This window comes from Mixophyes fleayi, chromosome 12 (assembly GCF_038048845.1).
Source record: "Mixophyes fleayi isolate aMixFle1 chromosome 12, aMixFle1.hap1, whole genome shotgun sequence".
Classification (NCBI taxonomy): domain Eukaryota; kingdom Metazoa; phylum Chordata; class Amphibia; order Anura; family Limnodynastidae; genus Mixophyes; species Mixophyes fleayi.
This window is the reverse complement of record NC_134413.1, coordinates 14,180,714-14,208,685: the sequence shown is the minus strand read 5'-3', so window position 1 is coordinate 14,208,685 and position 27,972 is coordinate 14,180,714. Positions and strand designations below refer to the sequence as shown.

The following is a 27,972-nucleotide window of genomic DNA, read 5'->3' as shown; positions in this document are numbered from 1 at the left end:
CCAGCTTTTATAATGCCCTCAATTCACCAATCTTTGCATGAGCACAGTTGGCATTTCATTTATCAGCTTGTGCTTCAAAGAGTCTTGTTTTGTTTGCCCGTTTATGGACTTTGGCTCTTACAATTCTACCTTCTCCAACTCAGTCGAGGTGTCTCTAGGATAGCTACTTCTCAGTACTTAGTGTTTCGACATACAAAGTCAAGATAATAATGCTGCAATACTTACTCCCACCAGACGGATTGCTGCATCGCAATTATCTTCTGTCCTACAATGCAACAGTTAACTATACACTGTTGCAGATTTGTATTGTTTATACTTTGTGTATAGTCCAGGTATGGCCAACCAGTCATCATCATCATCATCATATTATTTATATAGCGCCACTAATTCTGCAGCGCTGTATGGAGAACTAATTCCCATCAGACCCTGCCCCATATGAGTTACAGTCTAAATTCCCTAACATATACACACACACACAGAGACACACAGACACAAAAACTAAGGTCAATTTTGATAGTAGCCAATTAACCTACTAGTATGTTTTTGGCGTGTGGGAGGAAACCAGTCAGAGACCAAGAGCCATATAATATCTATAGGTACTAGAGCCAACTTTACCTTGAATATGTGTGTGCATATACATAGTATAAACAGGTTTATACCCAGTATAAACATGCACATACATACTGTACACACATACATTGAAAATATAGCATCATTTGCAATAACTTGCTAAGCAAAAAAACAAAATATACAGCACATTTCCAAAATGTAAAAGAAAAACCCCAAAAAATAATAATCGTATAATACTCCCCACATACCACTAGATCTTACCATGTGCCCCTTAAATGGCATCAGACCTTCCCACGTGCCATCAGATGTACCCAAATTCTCCATACGTGCTACCAGACCTTCCCATATACCCCATGCATGCCAATCACCCCCCCCCCCCAACATGCCTACAGACCTACACACATTCTATCACATCTCCCCAGATGCCATCACATCTCCTTACATGCCCCTCAGCCTCTTCACATGCCGTCAGATCTCACTTGTCTGCACAGAGGAAGAGCAGACTGCACACTCTCCTCCTCCTTCCCTGATTGGATTGTCTGTGGCACTGTGTCCTCTCTGCATTGTTCAGAGGAGGTCAGAAGACGTGGTTGCTCTCGGTCAGTCTAGAGCTGAATATTTTCCAGTCTACCCCTACCAGTGCTTGGACAACTATACTTCATTGATGGCTCCTGGCCAGGAGCCACATTTCAAAGCTTAAAGAGCCCCATGTGGCTCTAGAGCAGTGGTTCCCAAACTGGGTGCCACGGTGATCTCAAAGGGGTGCCACGGCCAGGGCAGGTGGTAAGCATGGCAGGGGACTACTTGGTAATTATTTTGGCTTAAGGGTGCTTTGAAAAAATTATGAAGATCCTAAGGGTGCCTTGAACTGAGAACGTTTGGGATCCACTGCTCTAGAGCCACAGGTTGACCACCGCCAGTATGGACAATAGATTGCTAAACTTTAATATTAGTAAAAGCAGCCCCACGGCAATCAGTGCACAAGAAAAAAAAGTGGGAACATATTTTGTACATCATGAAATGTTTATTTATAACCTCTGTATTCCAGCAAAAGGGCCATACTTGTCAATACTAGTTGAATGATCAGTATTTTCAAATATAAAACACAAAGAGTAGGTATAGTATATATTAAACTGGGAACTCCATCCCCTATTTTTATAATTATTATATTCCTGCTGATACCAACATGAAGAGCAAATACCTATTGTTTATGCCTTATGGCTGAAATATAGCATTTACGCTTCTCTGCAGCATTACAGCATTGTGTAATTAATAACTCAGAGCAAGCAACAGTGAGGGGTATGTAAAATCCCAACTAGTTTATTCTAAAATCCATTTGACAGAAGTTGCATAAAACTGATAAAAGTTGGAGTTTGCTTCAGTCAAGAAAAATATTTTAAAACAGCATTCACAAGTAGTATAGTGGAGTCATAAGGCAGCAGAAATATTAAAGTGGACCCTTGACCTATAAGTGGAGGTCACTAGGAAACAATAGTTTTGCACCATAGTGATATCTGTAGTTCTTATGTAATCATAGGGGACTGGTCCACTTTAAAAACAGTTATCAACATTTAAGGAAAAAAAACTGGTGCACATCCTTGGACTCTTAAGTGGTAATCAACACTAAAAAGTTTAAAAATATAAAGAAACAAACAAAAAAGAAATAAAAAAGTTTACATTACACAAAGTGATTTCGGGGAGAAGTAAAACTGGCCCTGCCGATCATAAAATCTAGTGTCATAACAATCAAACCTATTCACAGTGGTCAAGTATCACAATACAATTATCAATGTCATCGTTCTCTAGGCAACCAAATCACACCAAGTCTGGCAGTTCATTCACCCAAGTTGCATTCTGGGTTTTTTTGGGTAGTGTTTGACCCTCTGCTGTCAGAAGGGCTTGGAGTCTTGGCTGTGTACAAGCAGACTCCTGGCTTTGGTTTGCAGTTTTGATGGTTTGTGATCCCCTTCGTTAACACAACTCATCTTGATGTTCTGGGATTTAATGTGGCCAGTCTTAGTAGAGCCACATTCTAATCCTACAATCTTTATACAGCGAGGATCACGTCATATTGTAGACCGACTGTGTTGAAGGCAAATTCTCAGAGTGCAGAGATGAAAGTGGAGGTAACGGCTGCAGGTGGGCGAAACGCGAGGAGCATTAATCATCGTCAGCTCCCCCTCTATCGCCCTCTGCAGGAGAGATCTGTTTTTGCGAACAGCGTCAGTTCAAACCTTGGCAGACATTACCAATAGCCCACTGGATTCTGCAAAAAAGAAAGGGAGAGTGAACGGAAGGTCCGTCATTATGCACACCGCACAGTCTCTCTCTCATAAGAATGGCATATTAATATAGAAAATAAATACATTATATGTAGAACTGCAAGAAACATGAAAACATTTCTTATACGATTACAATTTGCAGCAATATTGTTTCAATAAAGGCTAAAGTAACAATATTAAGGAATACTAAAATATATGAAACATGTATACATTTGGTTGGGACTATAAATTCCCAGTAGTTTAAAAGTTTAAATTTACTAATTTTCTTCACTTATTCATTATCCCCAAATTTCTGCAGGAAGACGAGTGTCAGAAGAGTTGGGTGGGTTGTGGATTTAACAGACGCATTGTTAGGACTATGTATTATTTTTATGTTGTTCTCGCAGTACCCCAATTCCACCAGAGGTGGTGCTCTAGTCTCAGCTATTGATCATCACTACCTGTGGCTGTCCTTTACTAGCCTAGACTCTGCATCTCCCCTCTGGGGATCGTGTTTGTTACCTAGAACTTGCTGAGGAGCTGAGAGTCTGTTTTCTAGTTTCCTGCTCTATTTTTCGTGCATTCTCTGCACCTGCCTCTTGGTATTTTTGCGAGATCAGCTATAGTTTCTTGCAATCTCAAGCTTATTTCTTATCCGGTCAGGAACTTGCATTGTATGCCTTTGTAACATCATACCAGTGACTGTTTATCCTGCGTTTCTGTATAGCATTGATATATGCACTTGGAGCTTTCATATCTACCAGAGACTGTTGTTTACAAGTCTGCAAACCTGACTTTCTATCGCACCTTGTATACTCTTTTGTGCTTCAGTACTCTGTCTGTACCATTCCAAGAGAAACTCCAGGTTGCCTCTGTAACACCACGCGGTTACATTTAGAGACACTGCTCTATCGGCAAATTCAAGCTTATGATTCTGCCTTTACACTGTGTAACTGCAAACCACCGTCTGGTACCGAGTCTCCGTATCTAGAACTCACACTCAATGCTAGTACCAAATAAATGTTACCATCATTTCCCATTCGATCACCATGTGATCCTGTCTTTGCTATGAAACAACATAGTGTTCGTAGCAGGCGTCAAGTCACATGTGACAGCACGGTGGCTCAGTGGTTAGCACTTCTGCCTCACAGCACTGGGGTCATTAGTTCGATTCCCGGTTATAGCCTTATCTGTGTGGCGTTTGTATGTTCTCCCCGTGTGCGTGGGTTTCCTCCCACACTCCAAAAACATACTAGTAGGTTAATTGGCTGCTATCAAATTGACATTAGTCTGTGTGTGCGTTTGTTATGGAATTTAGACTGTAAGCTCCAATGGGGCAGGGACTGATGTGTGCGAGTTCTCTGTACAGCGCTGCGGAATTAGTGGCGCTATATAAATAGCTGATGAGGACGATACATGGCCGCTGCTTGCTTTGATCCTCTACAACGTCTGAAGTCCTTTCCTGAGTACTGACCGTGCAGCCTCCATTGTCTACGGATACGGATTCTGAGGTCCACAGAGGCTTGTTCCCTGCTGCAGTGCACCATGGGAGTCTACAGATCTCCATAAATGCACTTACATCAACATCCATACTGCAGCAACATAATGGCTGAATATAAACACTGGAGGAATGGAGAGTAGGGTAACCAGCATATCTGTGACAGTTGGGAATTAGTTTAAGCACCAGTTGGCGTTCGGGTCTTCTCAACACTGTACAAAGTGATCATTTCCCAATAACTTATTATGGTGCTTCTGGCTATAAATAACTGAGAATCTAATTAAGCAGATTTTTTCTGCATTAAATACAAATCATAGTGCAGCCTCCTGCCGCTGGGGACAAGTTAATGCAATATTATTACAGTTCAACGATCAAACAACATAAAATGTCTCTAGATTTATGTATGTGGATAATCTGTTAATTATACGTAATGGGAGTGTTACCTCTACTACAAGAGATTATGTCATAAAACACAGCTCTTACTAGTGTCTAGCGGAAGGCTGGAGGGACGTACTGTCATATTAATGAGGTTATTTTGTTACACAGGGTTTTATGACCGAGAACAAAGGGTTCACATTCCATAACAGAATATTGCGGAAAGATTCTAGTTGTGGAGTTCTTGGAAGTGAGAGAGATGCGTCATTGTTGCTGATATAGGAGACTGAATGTATCACGTGGTAGAATGATCAGTAACAGATATTTACCTTTGAAATGGGTAACCAGACTCGCATAGATTCACCAGAGTGTACAGCTGTCGCATGGCATATTCATACTGGAAGGACAATAATATCATTATTTAGCTTGCATACACTGCACAGAGGTATTGATGTAAACATAGAAAAAGTTAAAGTACTGTGCTGTGTTATGCGACCTGTTTCATGCTACTTTACACCAATGCTGGGTACACACTACAGAAAACTCCTCCCGATGCGACATCTTTAATGATTTTACCAATGACTGAAAGTCCGGATCAGCAGCCAATTCATGTGTACACATTATACACGTTTTACCTTCAGATCTGTGCTCTTCATCTGTCATAACCATCGGCTGAAAAGATGGCGACTCTGCACACTCCATAGAGACCTATGGCCACTGCCGGTTGTGAGTGTATACACACTGCAGAATCAGCACAACATCGTTCAGAGATTTTTAGTTCGTTTAACAAATCAAAGGACACAATGAGCTTTGGAATGATAATCGTTCATCGTTGGAGCGTACACAGTAACGCGATACCTGGTCGAACGGTCATTTATCGCGCGACTGACCCAATAATCGGGTGAAAAACCTGTAGTGTGTACCCAGCCTAAGATGTGCGGACAAATCACATCCTTTGTGTGCAACGGGCAGATTTGGGGGGGGGGGTCCTAGTGAGTCCTGAAGTTGCAATTTTGTGTCAATTTGTGCCCAAAATGAAGGAAAAATTCATGCTGCAAAAATGTATGTGGACTGCAAGGGTTGGAGAAAGCAAACTGGAAGATGTTCTCTAAATCGTGGGACTTAGTACATTTAATGCAACAACAATAAAATATGATAATAAAGGTGTTTTCCACAACACTTTTTGAATTAATCCTGCGCCTTAAACAATTAGAAATTCCCACCATTACTTGTGTCCGCTAATTACCTTTCACATTTGCAGTTAAAACAATCACATCCAATCATAATATCGCCTTCCCAATTCCAGTTTTCCAATACAGTGACTATCGCGCCCAGCTTGTCCTAGGCGGATATTAATGTGTAGAAGCTGCTTGAACTAAGAAGTGTCCAAACGCCCCAGTAAATATAGACATATAGCCTCAAGCGCTAACCAACTCCTTCTATGCTATAATACTAATAGTATGGATATGGGATATGCAATATTATAAACATGAAACATAATGGTGATGATCGGTATAAATAAGGAGCGACGTTGACCATATAATGTTGAACAACAATATATTGTGACAAATTCTGTGTGATTGAATCTATATCTGATATCAATAACTTTTGATTTGCCCGGAGGATCTTTAAGATTTTTGTGTACTTTGGGTGAATAATAAAAAAACAGGATAATGGGATGTGATACATTGAGGAAGTCCTATTCTTGTTTATGTAAAATACCCTGCTTGAGGCCATTACTAACACACCCCTCTTACTATACCCCAACATCATCCGAACTTGGAAGCAGTAACGAGTTGAACCAGGCAAGTACTAGGTTTGATAAAGAAAGGGGATATATGGTGTAGTCTGAACTAGTTAATGTACGCAATTCCTAAAGGCGATATCCCTGTTTGATACTCCACTCCGAAATCAGTATTAAGTCCATAACCGGGTAAACGTCACTACCTATTGCCGGGTAAGTACCCCGCATTACCTATAATTAATTGTTAGGCCCTGGGTCATAGGTACCATGTATACAAATGTGTAATTTAAAGAGATGAGGTGGATGTAATCGAGACTACAAATGTTGCGAGATTAATAGAGACACGGAACATATCTATCACATTTATTCTTATTGTAGAATCCCATTTTACTGTTCGGCTTTTATGTAACCTAAATGTTAAGTGTATTAATTCCATCATGCATATAATGTAGCAGGACGGTGGCTCAGTGGTTAATTCTTCTGCCTCACAATACTGGGGTCATGAGTTTGATGCTCCAATGGGGCAGGGACTGATGCGAGTTCTCTGTATAGCACTGCAGAATTAGTGGAGCTATATAAAAAGGATGATGATGATGATGATGATGATGAATGTAGGTTTTCTTATTAATCCACATACAAAATTTTTGTATAGACCAAAGTGTCACCATAATCCCGCTTCTCAATATGTTTCAACATTCATTCAGCTGCGATACATACCAGTAGTCATATAAATGTTACTAATCTCTCATTGTATGTTAGCCCTCTAGGCATTGCTGTTATACTCACTTCTACTGTTCTCTAATCTGATGGTAGAGAATTCACTATTATGATTCATAGTCTTCAAGACTTTTCTCTTTCATTGTGTATAGCCTTAAGTCATTTGTATTTGTCTCTCCGCTGGTGCGTTTACAACCTCACAGCGCTACTATTATTACCGGCCAACACATCGCCCTGAAGGCAATCTGGGTAGTTTTGAAATATTACTGTATTAGCAACAACCAGGAACATTGCCGCAGTCAAGCTTTATTCTCCTACTAGTAATACCAAAGGACGTATTTGCTGCACGGTACCATCACCATAGCAACCGGATGGAACACCCGCCCACAATGTTATTTAAACACTGAAAACCACACTCTCCCTGAAGAAGGCACACGTGGACGTGACGAAACGCGTTGGGCCCACAAACGTAACCAAGGAACTAGACACAAATACAGGAAATGAAAGACCGTATCGGTAATGGCAATACAAACTGAGCTCACACCAGTCGTTTGGATGATTTTTTCTAGGTATATTAGGGACTATTTATGATTTAACATTAAGAAAGTGTTTAGTGTGGTTGTTAGTAAATAAAGTGAGTATATTTGATCATACTATACTTATTCTTACCATTACACCAGCACACACTTCCTGGAGGACAATAACTTGGACCCTAACAAAATTAGGGTCAAAGATTTAAATTTCCAGGCACCATATCTAATGAAGACCTATACGGGTAACACAAAACATTGGTCTTCACCCTCTTTCCTCTGCATATGATAAGAACCGAATCATTCATCATATAGACAGTCACATATGGATTAATGGACACTTTATGCACTGTTGATTTTGGCTAAATTATCTTATGTGTTTGGATTATAACAACCAAGGTAACGGATGTGAACTGTTATTTTATATGTTCACCCTCATTCCTTATTTCTACCTATTGTTATCATAGGATGTCTCATGTTTAAAATATTGCATAGCCAATTTCCATACTATTAGAATTATAAAATGGCAGTAGTTAGCGCTTGAGAATATATATGTTGTATGGCTTCCCAATACAGGTATTCTACACCGAGAGCCACAACAAGAGCCGGCTTTCCGATACAGGTGTTCTACACCAGGAGCCACAACAACAAGAGCTGGCTTCCCGATACAGGTATTCTACACCGAGAGCCACAACAAGAGCCGGCTTCCCGATACAGGTATTCTACACCAGGAGCCACAACAAGAGCCGGCTTTCCTATACAGGTATTCTACACCGGGAGCCACAACAACAAGAGCCGGCTTCGCAATACAGGTATTCTACACCGAGAACCGCAACAACAAGAAGAACCGGCTTTCCGATCCAGGAAAGAGGTGGCTTTGGAGAGCTGGACCAATTAAGAACTGTTGGCCAATGTGGACAACCCATTATTTCTCTTTGTAACTCTCCCCCCTGTTGTTGAGACTAAAAAATCCCAATGAGAGTGCTACAGGCTACAAAGCGTTACCCGAGGGTTGTGCCAGTTGAAGCACTGGGTCTTGAAGTACTCGGCAGCTGTGAAGTAACACGACATATCCTTGATGGTGACCCGATCACTGAAGATCTCTTCCGTCATCTCCTCGGAATCCGTCACCATGGAAACAATCTTCCTCACCGATTCCTTGATCAGGGCTTTCGCCTGTGAGGGGGTAAAAAATTAACATGGATCCCAATTGTGCGCAAGAATTTCCAGACTTAAGCTACACAAAGGATTAGCTATTCTACCTAAAAGTGGGGGACAGGGTGGAGGCAAGACACGGATACACACGTGTAACATGAAGTATCAGCCACAGCACAAACAACATACTGACATCAGCCAATCAGATTAGACTGGTTCAAATCTCATACCCGAAAAAAACCCAGAAGGAAAAATAGGCGCCCATTTTTCCTTCACTATTTTTTCGGGTATATATTTGGGTTGTATGAGGTGTCACTATAACAAGAGGGACGGGCTGTATTATTTTCCGCAATTTGCGCCTGTATGACTCTGAAATTTATATAATTTTATGTGGTGTAAATCTCATGTAAGTGGCACAGTGATTAGCATTGCTGCCTCACTGCACTGGAGTCCCAAGTGTGATACCATCTTTGGCCACTATAACAGGCGTCATATTGGGTATCTTTCCCAAGGCGTACTATTGAAATTTCCTGCAATACAATTTGCTGCCTACAGATAGCACTGAAAGAATAGTCCTACACATGTCAGCCAAATCAATAGTACTGGAGTTTTGAGAGTCAACTGTGTTTGTGTTCCTGCTTAAATGGATATATCATCAGCATATGGAGGTAACTGTCAATCACTGTCAGAAAGCCACACATGGCTGACTAGGAGAGAACTGTAGGAGAGAACTGTAAGTGACTGACAGTTAGCTGGTACCTCTAGGGAAAGGAGAGGGGCAAAAACCAGCATGCCCCCCTCCCACAATCTACTAGCCCTGCGTTAAAAAGCCCTCTGGCTTTTTCCTGACGCCCTTCCCCAACCTACTCTCTTGTAATTAACAATATTGGGACCCTTAGAGTTCTCCCTTAAACCCCTCCCTATTATTTGTATTACACCAAGAGTAAAAAACAAACTAAAAAAACAAACAAAAACACACTTATTACCCCTTATTTATAAAGTACCAATATATTATCCAGAGCTGTATGTGGTTATGATTTCAGGGTGCATCATATACAATAAATATGTACTATGTCTAGTGCTTCTTGTAGAGTGATACAAGGATCCTGGTAAATGGTTTGTTGAAAGTTATTCCTTGCTAAATTCTTATTTAGTCCAATTAATTTTTATTTTTCTATGGGTTGTTTTTTTTCACTTTGAAAACATTTTTTTAGTTTTATTGTTCCATCCATTTTGGTGGGAGGAAAAAAAGTCAGTATTTAAGGACGTTCTGTTCCTATAATCAATGACACAAAAGCTACTTTCATTTAATTTAGTAGATATGGCTGTGAAGGAGGATTTTATGCCAAGAAGCCATTAATAACAAGACAATCGCTTTTACTTCCTGAATTGTACTGGGTGGGCGGGGATAGAATCTGATAGCTGCCACCTTTGTCTTGGGCACCACTTTTAATCAATGACTCCTTTTGTGGCCAGTTGCCCTCACCTCCTGGAGCGACTCGATCCTTTTCGCAATATCTCTGGCCTCTGTGATGTCATTAGTAGCCATTAGTTTTCTCTTCAGGATGGCCATAGGAACGTCTGGGCTTGGGGTCAGGTCCAGCTGCTTCACGGGCTCTAAGTTCAGACGAGGGGCCACTTTTTTACCACTGCCTTGGAACTGTCTCACCTTCATCTGTGAAATGGTCTGGAGAGGGCAAAACCAATGGCAGTTAACAACATGTCCGCACTGACGTTCCCTGTAGATTGCAAGCTCTGCAGACAAGGCGAGCCAAGTAGATTGTGGTAGTAATTCTCAATTATTTACGACCATTAATTGAATCCACTGCATATAAACACAACCTACAGCACATATCAGGGTATTTGTTGTACAAATGTTTTACCTTTTTTTTTTATTTTATTTCATCGAATGACGAAACAAAAATATAGGAACCAGGGAAATGTATGGAAGTTGAATTGCTCTGTATTAAGGAAAATCGTTTGCGTGACTCACCCGGTTTCCATACTGCATCACGTGACTTGTATTAGTGTGTTTCTTCACCAGTACGAACTGTTTGTGCAACGTTTCTTTGGCCAAATCCTCCTAGAAGAGAGTGATCGAGAACATTTCTATCCTGCCATGCGCCTCAAAGCCACGAAACGCGTTTAGCAATGTCTAGTACATGGCTTTCCACAAGGTCATCTCCCATCTCCCAACGGTCTCGATTGTGGCAGCAAATCCCAACTCGCGGGCCACAAATGGGACGTAGCTTAAAATGGGTGGAGTTTACACAAATTTCCCGACTTGCGGGCAGAGTTGGTGAAACGGGGATGGGATGGATGGAGCAATTTTGCGATTCTATAATGTTGGGAGGTATGTGATCTGGATGTTGGGATTTAATGGGGACTCGATATTCTGTACTGTCTCACCATATCGGAATCCTCCATCCAGCTGACACTGTACAGGTCTCCCAGATAAGTGTCTCTCTCCGCATCATAGTAACAGGCATAGGAGGACTCATCAGGGTTGGCTGCTGTGGTTGCATAGACTGTAAAAACATAACGTACATTAACGAGAGCACATTTTGGATAGAGATAGAGGAAAATACCACAGAATAGCTGAAATAAGTGGGGGGTTTTTCTATTTAAGATCACAAAATGACGGCTTCTACAGTACAGTTCACTTCTCTGTACCTTAGATTCAAAACACAAAATGGCTGCCTGCTCTGTACCTCAGATTCAGAACTTAAGACAGCTACTAGTGAATGGACAGGCTGCGTTCTCGTGGATTGTGGTTCAACCCAAAAAAATGTCTGCCTCCATCCTGTGGTGAATGATACATATTATGGGATATAGATTACCCCCATATGTGATAGACCTGCACATAAATATAGATGTAACCAATAAGCCATTTCCTGAGTAAACAGGGCTGCTCTGACCACCAGCATCGTGCAATTGACTCTACCATAGCATAACAAAAGTACTGTTTTAAACGGAGGTCCATTGCAAATGAAAAAATATAAGTACAGTCCACTGCAGTTACTACATGTGGTAAAATGAGACGTCGTCTTACCACAGAACAGTGTCGTCTAGAGACGTTTTTTATTATCAATTTTCACACAGGTCACTGTATATTGGGACTATTTTACTACTCACTGAGGTACTCTGTGACCAATACTCCATATTTGTCAACTTTCCCTAGTTTCCAGCGACTGTCGAAGGTTTTAAAGATTTATTCCTGGAAATTTTTAGTCATGGAATAAACTTTCTAATATTTAGCAATTTTTTTCTAAATACTTCTGTTTAAGCAGATGTGAACGGGCTTCAGGGGTATTCATGAGGAACTTTAAATATGGATTCAACTGATAAAATGGCTGCATCTACCCTCCTCAGCGATTTCACTGGCTGTAGTCTCATGAATACGGATTCGGAACACAAAATGGCTGCCCCTCTGTGTCCAATGCCTCACGGAGGTCACTGGCTCCCGAATCTATTTTTTTTTTAAATTTTTTTTATAAACTTTTTGATTGAATCTGCATATGATATGGCAATAGGGAAGTGGGAAAAGAAGAAAATAAAGGGGAATCGTTAGGGAGGGAAGATTGCAACATCCAAGCATTAAAGCACAAAATACAGCTATATAAGTAGCATGATTGAGTCGAAGAACTACGCAAGCATCAACATCAAGTGTGCAGAGTAGTGAGTTTTTGTTGCACAAGAGGGTAGAAGGACAAGATAAGAAGGAGGGGGGGCAGAGGGTGGGATACCGGGGAATGTTAGTAGAGGGGTGGAGGAGGGAGCTCTCAAAAAACAGAGGGCCTGAGTCATTAAGGAAAGTAAGGCAAAAAAAGAAGTAAATGCTCTCCGGGACAAACCATGTTACAATGCAAGGGGTGCAAATGAGTTTATTAAGTGAAATACTGACTGTTTTTATACAGCACACAAATACCTGATAGCTTATTTGTACACTGAAATTTAAAGTTGATCTAGGTCATGCCCTACCCCTACTATCAATCTGCCATCACATTTTAAATTTACCTCCCCCTCCAATGCAACATGGTTTTGCCCAGGTGCACAGTTCGGGTGAGAGAAGAGAATCTTCTGAGGCAAAATAATCCAATTTATGAATCTGCCAAACAGGCTCCCTGATCATTATTAGGCTGCATTCTCAGGAATATTGTTTTGCATCATGATGTGAGGTAACTGCTTAGCTCAGCAGTGGCCATATAGAAACGTGATCCAGTCAGTCATGTGACAATGAGCCACTGCTGGTCCCGAGGTCTCGTCTGGGCGATACTCTTATTATTAAACTGTCACGAGGAACCTATGCCGGTTTCAGTTCTGTAATCTGCAAGCCGTCTCATTGTAGCGGTGGGTGATAAATAACTTGTGTGGTTTCAATGCACATGTTTGTGTGCGTATTTACACGGGGAAGTGAAACAACAAAAGCAGTTTGGATCACCTCACAAAAGACAGGACACAGCACTATTCACAAAACCATATGAAGCAACATAAATCCCCCCCCAGCACTTACCATTAATGTTATTGGGCAGGTTAGTCATCATGGAGCCAGACTCGCAGGCCTCAATATACAGGACCATCTGCAGAAAAATCAGAAACATCAAATATCATCACAAAATCCAATATATGAATAAGTTGTGACAAGGAGACTGTTGTGACCTCTTACCTTTTTGTACTTCTTGTTGTCATACATGTATTGAATGGTCTTGTTCAGATCCTGGACGGACAGCTGTAAGAGAACACATGCCCGAAATGATGCGACAATACAGCGAGGGGTTCAAATGTAAACAATGACTTCAAATGAATTGTAGAAGACATTACATTAAATGATTGCACGATTGTGTCACCTTCACTAATAGACCTCAATGTATTTATTTTTTTATTGTATCAGTAACTTGCTGAAAAGTAGTATAATTATGATCCAGACTAAACTTCCTGTGCTGCAAAATCCAACTAATTAAGATTCCGCAAACGGAGTCTGAATCCTGACTTCCCTGTAATTTCAGTACATCGTACACAGTGTAACTGGTTCGGTGAACCACATCCCATGTAGTCTGTTCATTCTTAAAGACAACTTCACCAAAGCTGAAAATTCCGGAATACGATGTGAAACTACATCCCAGAAGATTACTTACAGCGTGAGATCTAGTGCACTGTCCGACGCAAGCCCAACACTCACCTCCGTGCTCCTGTAGGCAGTGTGTTGTCAATGGACAACACGTAGTCTGCCTGTACACTTGCATTTTCAGGCCTGCTCGGACATGCCCATCCTTAAATCTAGCGTATAGATGTTTTCTGGAGCAAAGATGCCACATCATGAACTCCAAAACTTGCGCCTGCTTTACATAGGTGCAAATTTAGATCTCCTAGCCAACATGTTTTCAAGAGATGTGTGACTCAAAATAAGACGCATTTCAGAGGGCAGCGCTTAACTTGCGTCTGCAAACCTCTACTGTACTTGCACGTCAACTCCCCCGATCCACCTCTACAAGCAGTAGGTGCAAAATGCATGCAACTCTAAATCCAGATGCAAAGGTGTGCGCAGTCACAGTACGACAATTTTGCACAAGGACGCAATTCTGCGTTGCGCCAATGCACTTATGCGCAACTCTTAAATCAACTCGTGATGCCAGGAGCTCGGGACGACCCCAGCCTGTTTTCAGGCAGACAGCAAGTTGACAAAAAGACAACAGACAAAAGAAACAAGGAGAAAGGCGGAGGGTGCAGACCTGAATTCTGGGGGACCACCGCATTCCGTGTAGTGCCGGACCCCAGGTCAGTGATCTCTCGGTATTAGGTTTGGTTTAGGATATTCACACAAAACCATTTTATATTTAATGCTCTGTAACAATGTATGTTTGTGTGTCCCCCCAAATATACTGTTTCTATTTGCCGACACTGATAAAGCCCATAAACGCGTTGGGCTAGAGTCATGACTGGGTTATTAACAAAACCAGCAGCTATACCTGTACAGAGTTCATTTCTAGACTTTCCTCCACAAGAACCACTACTACTGTTACAGCAATTACTACAATCTTCTATGAACAGATTGTTTAGCGAGTTACATCCGGCTGTAACTACAACGAGAGGCGGTCAGAGAGATGCGCTTACATCATTATTGGGGAACGCCAGGATGCCCGGAGCTCCGTGATCGGTGAAGTATACAAACACATGGTCATTAGGCCCACTGGAAGGAGAAAGAGAAATCGTAATGCACTCATAATATAACAGGTCCCACTGTTCTAAATTAATATTCTCTGTACATTGTCAATATTTCATCAAGTACGTAACAATCAAAATAGTTAAAATTTAAATAAAATATGAAAGGGTGGTTCTTTTTATGTGCCACAGTTGTAAGGGCTTAAATATAGTTGCCCACTTTGTTGCAGGACTATATCCGTCCAGTCTTAAGCTGGCCACACAAGCAAACAATTGAACAATTTCGGAACAATGGTATTGCTTGTCTGTACAATCACATCAATATACAAATGAGACACGCACGTTACAGTCTGATTGTTTCAAACCTGATCCTTATTAATCATAACTTAACAAAGAACGATCAGATCTGGATATCTTCAGGGTAATTAGAGACGGAGCTACAGAACGCTACCACTTATATTAATCAATGACTTTCCTGCTCTATTACTGTCAGTAATACGCTGATGTGGAGCTAGAAACCCCTTGTATGAGAGGAATCTACATACAAGATAATGGGAGCACGGTGTAGCCCTGTGTGACATTACCCTGATTTCACAGGGTTGAATAGAAGTGTTCTACTACCCGCCTGTAACTTTATTTCAAACGTTGATTTATACTTCTTGCTCTGTGTTCTCTGCCAGCAACTCTGCCCGATATAAAGGCAGGGATGAAAAGCATATTAGGAACCGAGAAAAGATGTCGGGAGACAAAGACACACTGTAACTGTTACAAAATATCCGGCTATGCTTTTCATCAATGTCTTACTATTATGAAGCAGAAGACATTAAATCTACTTTCACAGCTGCCAGGAATGTGTTTGAAAGGCAAAAAAAATAAAAAAAAAAAATAGATACCAACCTCTGAATCACTTTCCCAGATCCTTTGCCCTTGACAGCCTTGGCGTCACCTCTCAGAACAGCCAAAAAGTTTTCGGGTGTAACATCCTAGAACACAAAAGGAATAAGTCACGCCAATTGTACCAATGAACAAGAAGATGTAGGAACATTTATATACTGTACTTTATATAATATACACGTGTAATATATATGAAGAGATCTTATTGTACTGTTCTTCATCCTCATCCTCACTCCTAGACCCATGGGGTCTCTCCCACTGGAAGGGGTTGTGAATAGCATCTACCAATGGGAGAGAAAGACCGAGCAAGCCCAGGATTTGGCCTGTGCCACCCTGTCCGAAATGTTTGGGAGGCGGAAGATGAAGTCCATAAACTATATGAGAGATCAGGTCCACTCAAGCTCCAGCACCTGGGAGGTCTCTCCCAATGAACGTGCTGCCTTAGACCGCTGTTAAGCGCAAAAAGTACAGACCCCCCCAAGGTGGGGGATATTGGGCACCTCATTTTAGACACCAGCTCTCAAGAGTCAGATATATCTACACAGGATAATTCACAGGGAACGTAATCTGTGCAACTCTGCAGTCTGAGCCCATTTTGCCACCCACTAGGGCAAGCCGATAAGAAAATAGGAGTAATCCCCTGAGATGGAGATTGGCACAGGAGAGTCCGTACCAGACGCTACTGTGTTCCGATGTTAAAGCTGGACCGTTGGCAGAGTGCTCAGTAAAGATAAAGTGGCATAGGGTGCAATAGTCTGCTGGTGCGACAGCCAGATGCTGAAGCATTAAGCTGCCTCTGGATCACAGAACTACCCACAGTGAGCTCTGATTTGCTGCCTGTTACCCCATATGTAGAACCCATCTGGACACCAGAGGACACTCGAGTAACAGCTGACACCATTGGTCCCATTGCAGCCACCATCTTGGAAATCTCACATGGCCTCCGCTCTCTACTACTGAAATGGGACTCACTAAGGTGCACTTAACTCACTGTAACCTCCACTCCCTAGGAATCCTTGGCATCCTAAAATGTTTCCAGATCACCCAGTGCTGAGGAAAAAATAAGCCCAATGTTCAGCCCACCTGGTCCACAACATAACTATGAGCAGGACAGGAGGACCAGAGACAATACATGGCCTGAGCTCTTTACTATGAGTGGCATCTTAAATGAACTTAGGGGGTGGCAGGGACCAGTGAGTATTAAGAGAGATGAGGAGTCAGTCTATTGGCCGGTACCTTGTCCAGAGGGTACGACATAGACCATTCTCTGTGCCCCCCCACCCCCCCCCAGTACAGGGAGAGTGATGTTATTTTGAATCTTACCTCCCCTGTATAGTCCTTCAGTACTCCGGCATATACATCCGACCCGTTGGGTCTGTTAATAATTATTCCTTTGGTCGGATTCCTGAAAATAAAAAAAATAAATTAGTTTTGTTGATAACAGAATAATAGATAACTTAGATAGTATTTATTAATACAAACTCCTCACAAATAGTGCTCTAGCACTGTGACTGAGCAATGTTAACCACTGTGCCACCCTGGCCCCTTTGTTATCTAAATATATTCTCTTTTTGATGCTTTACTTTGGGCCTTTCCTAGCATAGAAGCTCCTATATCACACCCCATGTTCCTTACAATAACTTTGCAGTTTATTTCCTAAACAAAGGTATCTCAGAGAAATCTTCCACTTCCTTACTTCGTCTCCTCCTTCTACCTTTCACTCATTGCCTCACTTTATGGAACAGGAAACGGTCTCCGTTATATTCTCCTCAAAGTGTTCAACATGCAGTCTTGACCCCATTACTTAAAAACGCTTGAACTCTGTTCCACCAACTGTATCCTCCATCCTAGTAAACATCTTTAACCTTTATCCTCTGGTATCATTCCAATGGACAATCCTACAGATATTGATGAAGAACTCCCTGGACACAGCATCTCCCCCTAGTTACCATCTTGACTCCTACTTACTATTTCTAGATACCAGTAACCTACTTGATCTTCTCCAACCTGGATTTGCACACATCACTTGATGGAAACTGTTCTTACGAACATGGTCTACACATGGCTAATTCTATAGAGAAGTCTTCAATACCAGCGGTCTTGGATCTTTCAGCAATGTTCTAGAGAGCAGACAACTCTCTCTCTGGTTGTCCACTCACTTGAGGTCCATGGCACAACTCTCTTGGTTCTTGTCATATCTCTCTAATCACTCCTTTAACGTCTCTGAAAATCCATCTTCAGCTATTAAGGATCTAGCTGTTGTATACTTGAGGGATCATTGCTAGGGTTTCTGCTCTTTTCTCTTAATATCCCTGATCTTTTAGCTTCCTCATCAAGCGCTTTGGATTTAGCTACATCTGATGGTCAAACAACGATCACCAGGTAGCTAGCTCTCCGATACCTGAAGCTTAAACCTGTATTACCACCTCGGAAAATATTTTCTTCAGTTTGTCCTTCACCATAACCGGACCCCTGAGGGGATGCTCTGAGCTGCTGGTTTTCCGGAGTCTCCTCTGTTTCTCTCACAGCCCCAGCCGAAAATCAAGGAAGGGATCTTAATATTTCCCATTAACCTGAGTCCTGATGTCTCATTACCAGCTGACACCTCCAGTGTTGAGTCAGATTCCCTAAGCTCAATGCTTTGCATCATACTTGATTCACCACCGTCTTTCACTTCCTACATTCAAACAATTACAAAATCACTGCACTTTTTTTGCTGAGATATGCCTCTCTCTTTTTTACTCAACTATGAATACACTAATGCTTCCACAGAATTTAGTAATTGTCTATCTTGCCACCCATCCATACCAAATGTTGCAGAAATTCTAATCTATTGTGCTTTCCATTCGGTGTCTGACCCAGCTCTTCTCAAAACTCTTAAAATCGGCTCCCTGTCAATCTAAGGATAACATATTACGTTCTTCTACAAATTCTTACATTCCTTTGCTCCTCCCTACAATTCTACATATAACCCCGGGCAAGTACTTTGCTCCTCTCAGAACTGCCTCCTCTCTGCACCTCTCAAAGCACCAATTCAAAATAAATATAAGTAAATATATCAAGCTGCGGGTTTGAAAAGTGGAGATGTTGCCTATAGCAACCAATCAGATTCTAGCTGTCATTTTGTAGAATGTACTAAATAAATGATAACTAGAATCTGATTGGTTGCTATAGGCAACATCTCCACTTTTCAAAACCCGCCGGAAACTGGTAGCTTGATACATTTACCCCCTGGACTCTTGAATGCTCTCTCACTGGAGATTTCCCAGGCATGTTCCATCACAATTGTCAAGCAGTAAAGTGACAAAGAGGTTGTGCTTGTGTTGTAAACAAACTGGTAGAGAAGAATAGTGTTTCACGGGGAGGAAGAGTATGGTAAGCGATAGAGGTGTCACATCGCTGATGACATTAAACTCACTCTGAATTGTTTGCGATGTCATCAACCATCATTACCACAATCTGCTCATCTGGGATGCCATTTTTCTTGACTATTTGGTAAGAGTGGCACACGTCAGCCTGGAAAACAAAACAAAATATTATTTTGATTTTTAATCAAACAAAGCATGTTTGTCACTGGTTGTTAGCGAACCAATAGACTGCACTTTTAGTGATGTCATCAGCTTCCAGCAAATGGGATTGGCTGCATTCTCAGTGTTGTCACTGGCTCCTAGTGAATGGATAGGCTGCATTCTCAGTGAGGTCACTGGCTCCTAGTGAATGGATAGGCTGCATTCTCAGTGAGGTCACTGGCTCCTAGTGAATGGATAGGCTGCATTCTCAGTGATGTCACTGGTTCCTAGTGAATGGATAGGCTGCATTCTCAGTGAGGTCACTGGTTCCTAGCGAATGGATATGCTGCATTCTCAGTGATGTCACTGGCTCCTAGTGACTGGATAGGCTGCATTCTCAGTGATGTCACTGGCTCCTAGTGAATGGATAGGCTGCATTCACTAGGAACCTGGAAGCGTAATAATTTCATAATGACTGGTCACTGAATATTTACAAGGCTAGAAACCACTAGCTTTATGGTAAGAATGAACACTACATTTGCTTGTCAAATTATTCTTTAAAAGAGGAACGTACATTGGGGATGAGGGGCAAGTGTTATTCAATTGACTAGATGAGATTATTAGTTTATAGTAGCCTAGTAAAAAGGATATGGTCAGGGAGGCAGCTAGCACAGTAATGTCCGTTAGCACTCTAGACGAATGACTAGCACTGCGGGTGCCAACATGGGAGACAGAGCTCTGCCCAGGGATTAAATAAGTAACTGCCTCTCCCATGACCCCATGGTGACAAATCCTCTTTAAAATAAGTTAATACCATTTATTGAACACTGGGAATAAACTAGTCAGCACACATCTACCATTCTATGCTGGAACTGTGAAATTAATGTTCAAACAACCTCCCTATTCCCAGCTGCTGTCAACATTCCTCCGAATAGAACACCATTGCAGTAATGGTGTTTCAGAAGAATGTGATTGGAGGGTGATTATTTCAAGTGTTCCGCACAATGACCACCCTGACACATTGTTCCAGGTACACACACTTATCAGGCTCTTGGACCTCGAGGGCCACTCTCCCCATTAATCAGATTGTCACACTGTGCAAATACCCTTCTCCTTGACATTTAAATGGTAATGGATTGGGAGATCAGAAAAAGAACACTTCACGTAACCTCAAAGGACCCATATTACTCACTCCTTCATCTTTGTCTGAACCATTATAGAACCACTTAGCTTCAAAAGGCACTAAAGAAATAAAAATGACCCCCGAAATAGACCATTGCAAGTAAGACTTTTGTAAAAAGCAAAACAACAATTCTGTTAAAATTCTGACGAAATTTATGATAAGTTGAGTCTGGGAACTGGATAGATGGGGAAGACTTTGGCATGAATTTGCCAGCTTAACACGGAACTATCACTATTTCTAATGCACAATTATATTTAATTGTGCACCATATTCAAGAAACTGTTTACAAATTACGTCAGCCAAAATAATGACTGTCGTAATGTTCTCCTTTTGGACTTGAGCCGGCAGCTGAACGAGAATTGCACAATCCCGATGAGCACATTTTCTTATCTCTCTCTCCATGAGCCGGACACAAGTTTCTTTTGAGCAGGAAAACACATGAAAGGTTTGTTACAGCAACATGTCCTAAACTTCTCCAGAACCTTAAAACACATTTCTGGCTTGCAAGGCATTCTGAGTCTTGTAGTTCTGCAGCTGCTGAAGCACCTCTTAGAAAAATATTTGAATGATCACTTTCATCTGTCTGAGCAGAAGTGGAATGATTAGTGGCTGACATGTGCACACAGAGTTATTATTCAATAGGGATACTTGAGACAACAAGGCACTAGATTACTCATAGTCATTGGCAAACTGTGGAAGGAGTTTTGCATTTGAGCTCAATATAATGGTCAACGAATTGTTGAACTACAACAAAATCCTCCACTGCTATTGGACAATGTTTGATAAGAGAACAAAAAGCCTCTGTCTTTGTGGAACATTAACGTTACCTTGTCACAGAACAAAGAGCCAAAAACATACGTCATAGGTATTATAAAGTTTTCAGAAGAATTAAGAGGAGAAAAAAAAAAAAAAAGTAAACCGCTCTCTCGAATCAAATACAGCTCAATGCTGGTGGGAACGGCTGCCCTCAGTTCGTCCAGGTTTAGCCTATGACTGACATAACAAACTGTGACCCAATTCATCATCGAAATTGCAGATTATTTAAACGGGTGGCCAACTTTTGGAAAACCCTTATTTACACCAAATAAGGGGTGGTCCCTCCAGGAAACTGAGAGCACAGTTCTGAAATCAATCTTTTATAATTTTTTAATTAAATCCCCTTAATCAAACCTTCGCACGGCCACCTGAAATTGACCTCCACCAGCCACTTCGGCTCTCGGCACTGACGGACAACGTCACTCCATAGCACACAATAGAGTGCTTCCATAGAGCTGTACTGTCTCGCTGTGGATGGTGAGCTATACAACCACATTCCTTACAGAGAGTGGCTGTAGGGGAAATCGAGACGGTTCAGTGCTTTGAGGCTCCCCGGTTCCGATATCAAGGAAGGTTACCGGCAGGGGAAAGGTTACAACAAGCTGGGGTTGTCCACAAGTAGATAACCACTTTAAATAAAAAAAGAAACAAAGTCTCTGAAGAACTCTCAGTTCGCAGGGGAAAAAGAGTTCCCCTTGCTGTGTTTAATACAGGTGCAGTATGAGAGAAGAGAACAGGGAGGTTAAATCAAGACGACTGTTTCCAAGAATACAGGCGGAGGGAAAATACAAAACATTGTAAATAAGTTCACTGCTACAAAATCATCTTTCTAACAGAAGTTGAATCAAAACTGCAGTTTCTCTCTAACTGCTCCCAGACAGTAAAAAATCACTGATTACATAAGGCACACATTTACCTTTATAAAGTAGTGTTACAATATGGGCAGCATGGTGGCTCAGTGGTTAGCACTTCTGCCTCACAGCTATGGGGTCATGAGTTCAATATTCCGACCATACCTTTATCTGTGTGGAGTTTGTATGTTCTCCCCGTGTTTTCGTGGGTTTCCTCCGGGTGCTCCGGTTTCCTCCCACACTCCAAAAACATACTGGTAGGTTATTTGGCTGCTATCAAAATTGACCCTAGTATCACTCTCTCTGTATGTGTGTGTGTTAGGGAATTTAGACTGTAAGCTCCAGTGGGGCAGGGACTGATGTGAGCGAGTTCTCTGTACAGCGCTGCGGAATTAGTGGCGCTATATAAATACATGGTGATGATGATGATTCCTTATAACACACAAATCTGAGCAACAAAATGCAGCCTACAGGCACTGTCGGGATCACAACGTCATGTTTTATTACTACACAACACTCTTGAAATTGTGTTTTGCTATATAGTAACAGTGAAAGTGGGGGTAGGATTTCAAATGATCCCGAATATCAGACAAAGGAAAATGGGAACTTTGTTGTGTAATCGGAGTGTTCTGATGTCAGAAAGGATTGATATGGGATAATGTGCCCCAAACGGTAAATTGTAAGGATATTAGAAGAGGCTGAGGACGTCCATGACTATAGAAAAGCACAAGGACGCTTGGTCACGGACATCTGGGTTGACTTGTAATATATGTAATAATTTGCTGTTGGGGGCATGTTATTCCTTAGAACACCAAGTTTATAACTTACAAAGTAGACAGCACATTGGCACACAAACATATAGAAACCAGACATACATAGAAACAAAATACACAATAAAACACATTACCCCTTCTAAACAGTGCCAAAAAAAGGTTTATATAGGATTCAGATATAGAGATATATTTTTTTACTTTGTCAACTTTGTTTTTTTTGTGGGGGTTTTCTACAATTCATATCTCTTGCCCCCCATAATGAACCCATATGAATTTCAGTCCCCAGACCTAATTAAGCAACCACCACTCAGGGTGGATGTGCCCACTACCCGCATTTTGTAGGTTGTCTCAGCCACCCTCTTCCCCCTGGATTCCCTATCCCCTGACACTCTGTCCCTCCCCTGGGATCCTGACTCAATCACCCTCTCCCCTGGGAATCTCTTTTCTCCCCCGTTCCCTCTGTCCACCAACACCTGCCACTGGCACCGTGTCCTCTGAAACACTGCTCCTTTCCACTGTTTGAAATAAAACATTAAATTAAATTGAGCGTTTCAATTTTTATTTATTCTTTATCACTGTTTTTTTTTTTAACTCAAAAAAATGTAACATGAAAAAGTAATTAAAAAAACCCCACAAAATTGAAAAACCATAATTATAAAGCAGATTGTTTAGTAGAATCAGATACTGTCACCTGATGTCTGTAGTTGTACCAGCCACTGGAGCCCGCCACAAGTACCACCCAGTGCTTGCCTCCATCTTCTGGATCATCGATGGGCATTGCCATGGACAGAGCAGCGAGACCTAGCAGCACACCCACAGGAAGCAGCATCTTGCAGGAATTTACAGGAACCTGAAGGAGATAATGTAGGATCAATTTCTGCTTTCTATACAGAGAGTTTCAATACAATCCTAATGGCCTTTTGTTGTAGGTTTGTGAAGAAATCAATATTTGTTGTACTTATAGAATTCTCTGAAAAAATAGCTATCTATACATCCCAGTGGTCAGGATCACTTTGCTTTTTGGATTGGGATTGTACCATTTTTTACCCCACACATATACACATCCAGATGACTCCACTGTATGCAGCTAATAGGTACACTTTAATAAATTCATCAAGGAAAGTTAAGCAAAAGAAAAAACATGTTGCATTTGAGGGGGAAGTAAACGGCAGATATATATTTGGGTAGGGAATATCCTAGATCAACGCTAAATTTCACTGTACAAATAAGCTATCAATTATTCGTGTGCTCCATGAAAAAGCAGCCAGCATTTTCCTTAATAATAATCTAATTTGCACCCCTTGCATTTCAATACAGAGGGCATCCTTGTGACCACCACTCAATACAGAGGGCATCCGGCTCACCAGCATAACACAAAGATTATGCCCCCTCCAAGCCATTTTACCTATAAAGAAACCACCTCTATTAAACCACAAGTTTGTCAGAGGCTTACAAAGCATTACACAATCAACAATTCCTTATATTCCAGTCAAAAGTGGTTTCATCACACGTATCACCAGGAAATTGGCTCTGTTTTTTTGTCACATGACAACTATTTTTGGCAGTAGTTTTCCTTCCCGTAGAGGTAAACACCCACGCTACAGTATCATTGCAATAGATAAGTATGTTTTATATACAAGTGCTGAAACTAAGGGACTTCACGACTATCATAATAAGATACATGCTCTGTGTATATATATATATATATATATATATATATATATATATATATATATATATATATATATATATATATATATATATATATATATATATACATACACACATACATATATATACACACACATACACAGAACTTTTTAGGATAGTCATCAAGCCCTTATGTTCCTCCATTTGAGATGTGTTCCATTCAACGGAACAGGATATAGATGATAACCGACCCCAAGAGAATTGCCAGGGCTGTTCATATGACCACTTGGGGCAAAGCAGGGTGGGCACTTGATGTTGTACAGACACAGCTTGGGGTATTTTTCACTTTCTATGCTCCCTTGAATGGCCCTTGCTCACTATAAATATTGCAATGTGGCAGAAGGTGTCCATCCCCTTTAAGGATGATTTGTGAAAAGATGAGGTCATCAGAATGATTCTAATATCATACTTTATACATAGTGTATACTGAATAAGTTATGTCCATTGCTGCTCCACATTAAATATAATGAACTGTGGCTTTATTTCATATTGAAACACTAAGTGGCACAAGTTACCTACACACAGTGCGGGCAGCAGGTTTGTGGGATCAATCAATATTCATTAACATTGCAGCCTACAAATTAACTGGGAACCTCTGTGAGGCATGAGGCACTAGTGAATTAATAGGCTGGATATTAGATCAGCCCCTAACAGCTGTCTCCACTGCAAGGAGGTGATGAGCCCACATTATTAATTCTAATGAGAAAAAGACAACAAGGCTCCCTATACTCAACCAGCTGGTTCACAAAAGGACTGTATAAGACCACTCTTGTCTAAGCTTTGTGTTAGGGTTAATTTGAAGCAAAAGGTTATGGCCATGCCTTGCAAAAAAATAATTCACCACACCCTAGAAGTGCATCACTACAAGGAAATGACTGGACCCATGCCAGGACATTCTTCTTATAAATAACCGATTATTAACAGAATGATAATACTGTGCTAACCAGCTGTAAACATCATTGGAGCACAAGTTTAGGAATTATCACATGACAGAAATACTAGCACAGGAAATAATAACCAAATCAGGATCAATGCTGAAGAAAGAATTTAATGACAAACACACACTGCAAATGAAAATCAGTTTTAACATTACCACAATAATGGGCAAGATATTGATGAATTCAGAAGCCTGAATAGAAGGAGATATCTACCCAAATCTTCATTGTACACATTGACCTCTCGTTTCAGGGAACAAAGGTTGGAAAATATTGTCTAGATCCTAATTTTTTGAACAGCCTTTGATTCCCAGTAACGTTCTCACCTTTTCAAGGAGGAACACACTCAAAGGTGAACCCTGGCTCTTTATTGTGGGATTGTGTTAATCTATGCCCTTTTAAATCCTGGAAATTTGAACCCACCAGGTGTAATCAGTGAGCCCAGACAAGGTTAAAATCAACCCTCTCCTGTTAATACAAGTGAATCTAAATTTTGAAGTTACTGTTCATTTTAGTAAAACAACTTTCCCACCTATGATTTTGTGGGGCTGCTGGGAATTTTAGGTAAAACAGCCGTATAAATAAAAATTAGTGACCAAGTCACTAGTTCTCTGTAATGATGGGAACTTCATTGCAGGAGGTTATATTGAATTTTGCAATGCTTACTTACTCTTCAAGTGGATATTCTACATAATGAGCAAATCTCCATTCTTGTTATTCCTATAAAGTCTTTATTCTCTGCTTCTAGGCTCTTGGCTTCAGCGACATAATCCAAAACTTGAATGAACTGCTGGACAAATATTCTCTTTTATTTCCTCCTATCTTACCTCTTGTCTGTAGAGGGTTTTCCCCAATAGCTCTTTGCTAATGGCTCCGGTGGAAACCCTTCAGGGTCTGTCTTATCTGTGCGCATTATGCCGACATGTTCGATAAGCAAAGTCCAGATTTTGGGCTAGATTTACTAAACTGCGGGTTTGAAAAATTGGGGATGTTGCCTATAGCAACCAATCAGATTCTAGCTCTCACTTTGTAGAAAGTACTAAATAAATGAAAGCTAGAATCTGATTGGTTGCTATAGGCAACATCCCCGCTTTTTCAAACCCGCAGCTTACTAAATCTAGCCCTTTGCCTCATGGTCTATATAACCATGCCATCAACATTTTGCCTAAATCCTAACTACCACAAGGTTAACTCTATGCATTATATATGACTAGACTGAGACAATGTTCAGATTTCTTAAGGAGAACCTGGACAGAGGTTTTATTTATATTACCATCTCCCCTGCTAGTGTGTTGCTTTATAGAAAATAAGGACCACTCACCCAGACCCTGTATTGATTCAAAGCCTTTAATAAGCTTTAAAAACGTCCCCATTAAAAACACCAATCCCCTCTCTTTGATATCAGAGTTTCCTGATGTTTTTCTCCAAGTTGCTTTAGTGTTTACTAAACACAATTGAGTAAGCAGAAGATTGGGAAAATAAAAAGGTGTTTGTGCAAGTCAAAACAATTACAATAAATAATATTAATTACTCTCATTAAAGTAAAAAAATGAAAAAGGGTAAAAGAAAAATACTCTATGGTGGGACGTATTAATTCTCATGACTGAAAATAGACGCACGTTTACAAGGCAGTATCTGTCCTCTTAGCATTTGCATTAAGCATGTACCATTATGTTGCTCCCACTAATTAATGGGATGTAATAATAAGACCCAGAGCAATTTATAAAGATGCATAAAGATGCATCCAGTTCCACAAGAGATGGAGAGCACCTAGCATGATTTTATAGGCTCTAGATTAATTAATACATGAGCAAGAACCAATAATTACTCACAAGAAAATACAAAAGAACTGGAACAAGATACATTCCCGATACAAAGGGCGACAGATGTTAAGTAATAACACACTGTATAATGCTGCTATATGTCTAGTTGAAATTGCAGCACAGTCTATGCCCCAGACAAACAAAAGATAAACTGATCACCAGCCTGGGGTCACCATCCAGACATATGCAGTGATTGCAGTCTGATGATCTGATTGCACAGGCTGCTATTGCTGTATATCAGATGGTGATATCAGATGCACAGGGTGAGTGACAGATGTGTGATCACATGACCCCCCACTAAGGACAGATCTGCAGGTACCTACCTGAGCGGTCTGCGGTCAGTACGATGTGACCACTGATAATAACACAGGAAGTCCGGGCTGTGAGCGCTGCAGACAATGAGCTATGAGGACATCTGCACCGCAATCTATACACTGTACACACAACCCAGCGGGGCGGGGCTGCAGGT

General features: G+C 41.1%; 1 protein-coding gene across 1 annotated transcript; it reads right to left on the bottom strand.

Moving 5' to 3' along the window:
* Positions 1-1,574: 1,574 nt before the first annotated feature.
* LGMN (legumain) lies at positions 1,575-27,972 on the bottom strand. Its single transcript, XM_075192277.1, has 14 exons — positions 27,827-27,972; positions 23,727-23,885; positions 19,322-19,419; positions 17,227-17,308; positions 15,907-15,992; positions 14,962-15,037; positions 13,517-13,579; positions 13,364-13,430; positions 11,260-11,378; positions 10,844-10,933; positions 10,337-10,537; positions 8,701-8,871; positions 5,034-5,101; positions 1,575-2,836 (listed from the first exon to the last, which is right to left on the bottom strand). The coding sequence occupies exons 2-14, from the start codon at positions 23,862-23,864 to the stop codon at positions 2,794-2,796; spliced, it is 1,302 nt and encodes a 433-aa protein (XP_075048378.1). The 5' UTR covers positions 23,865-23,885; positions 27,827-27,972; the 3' UTR covers positions 1,575-2,793.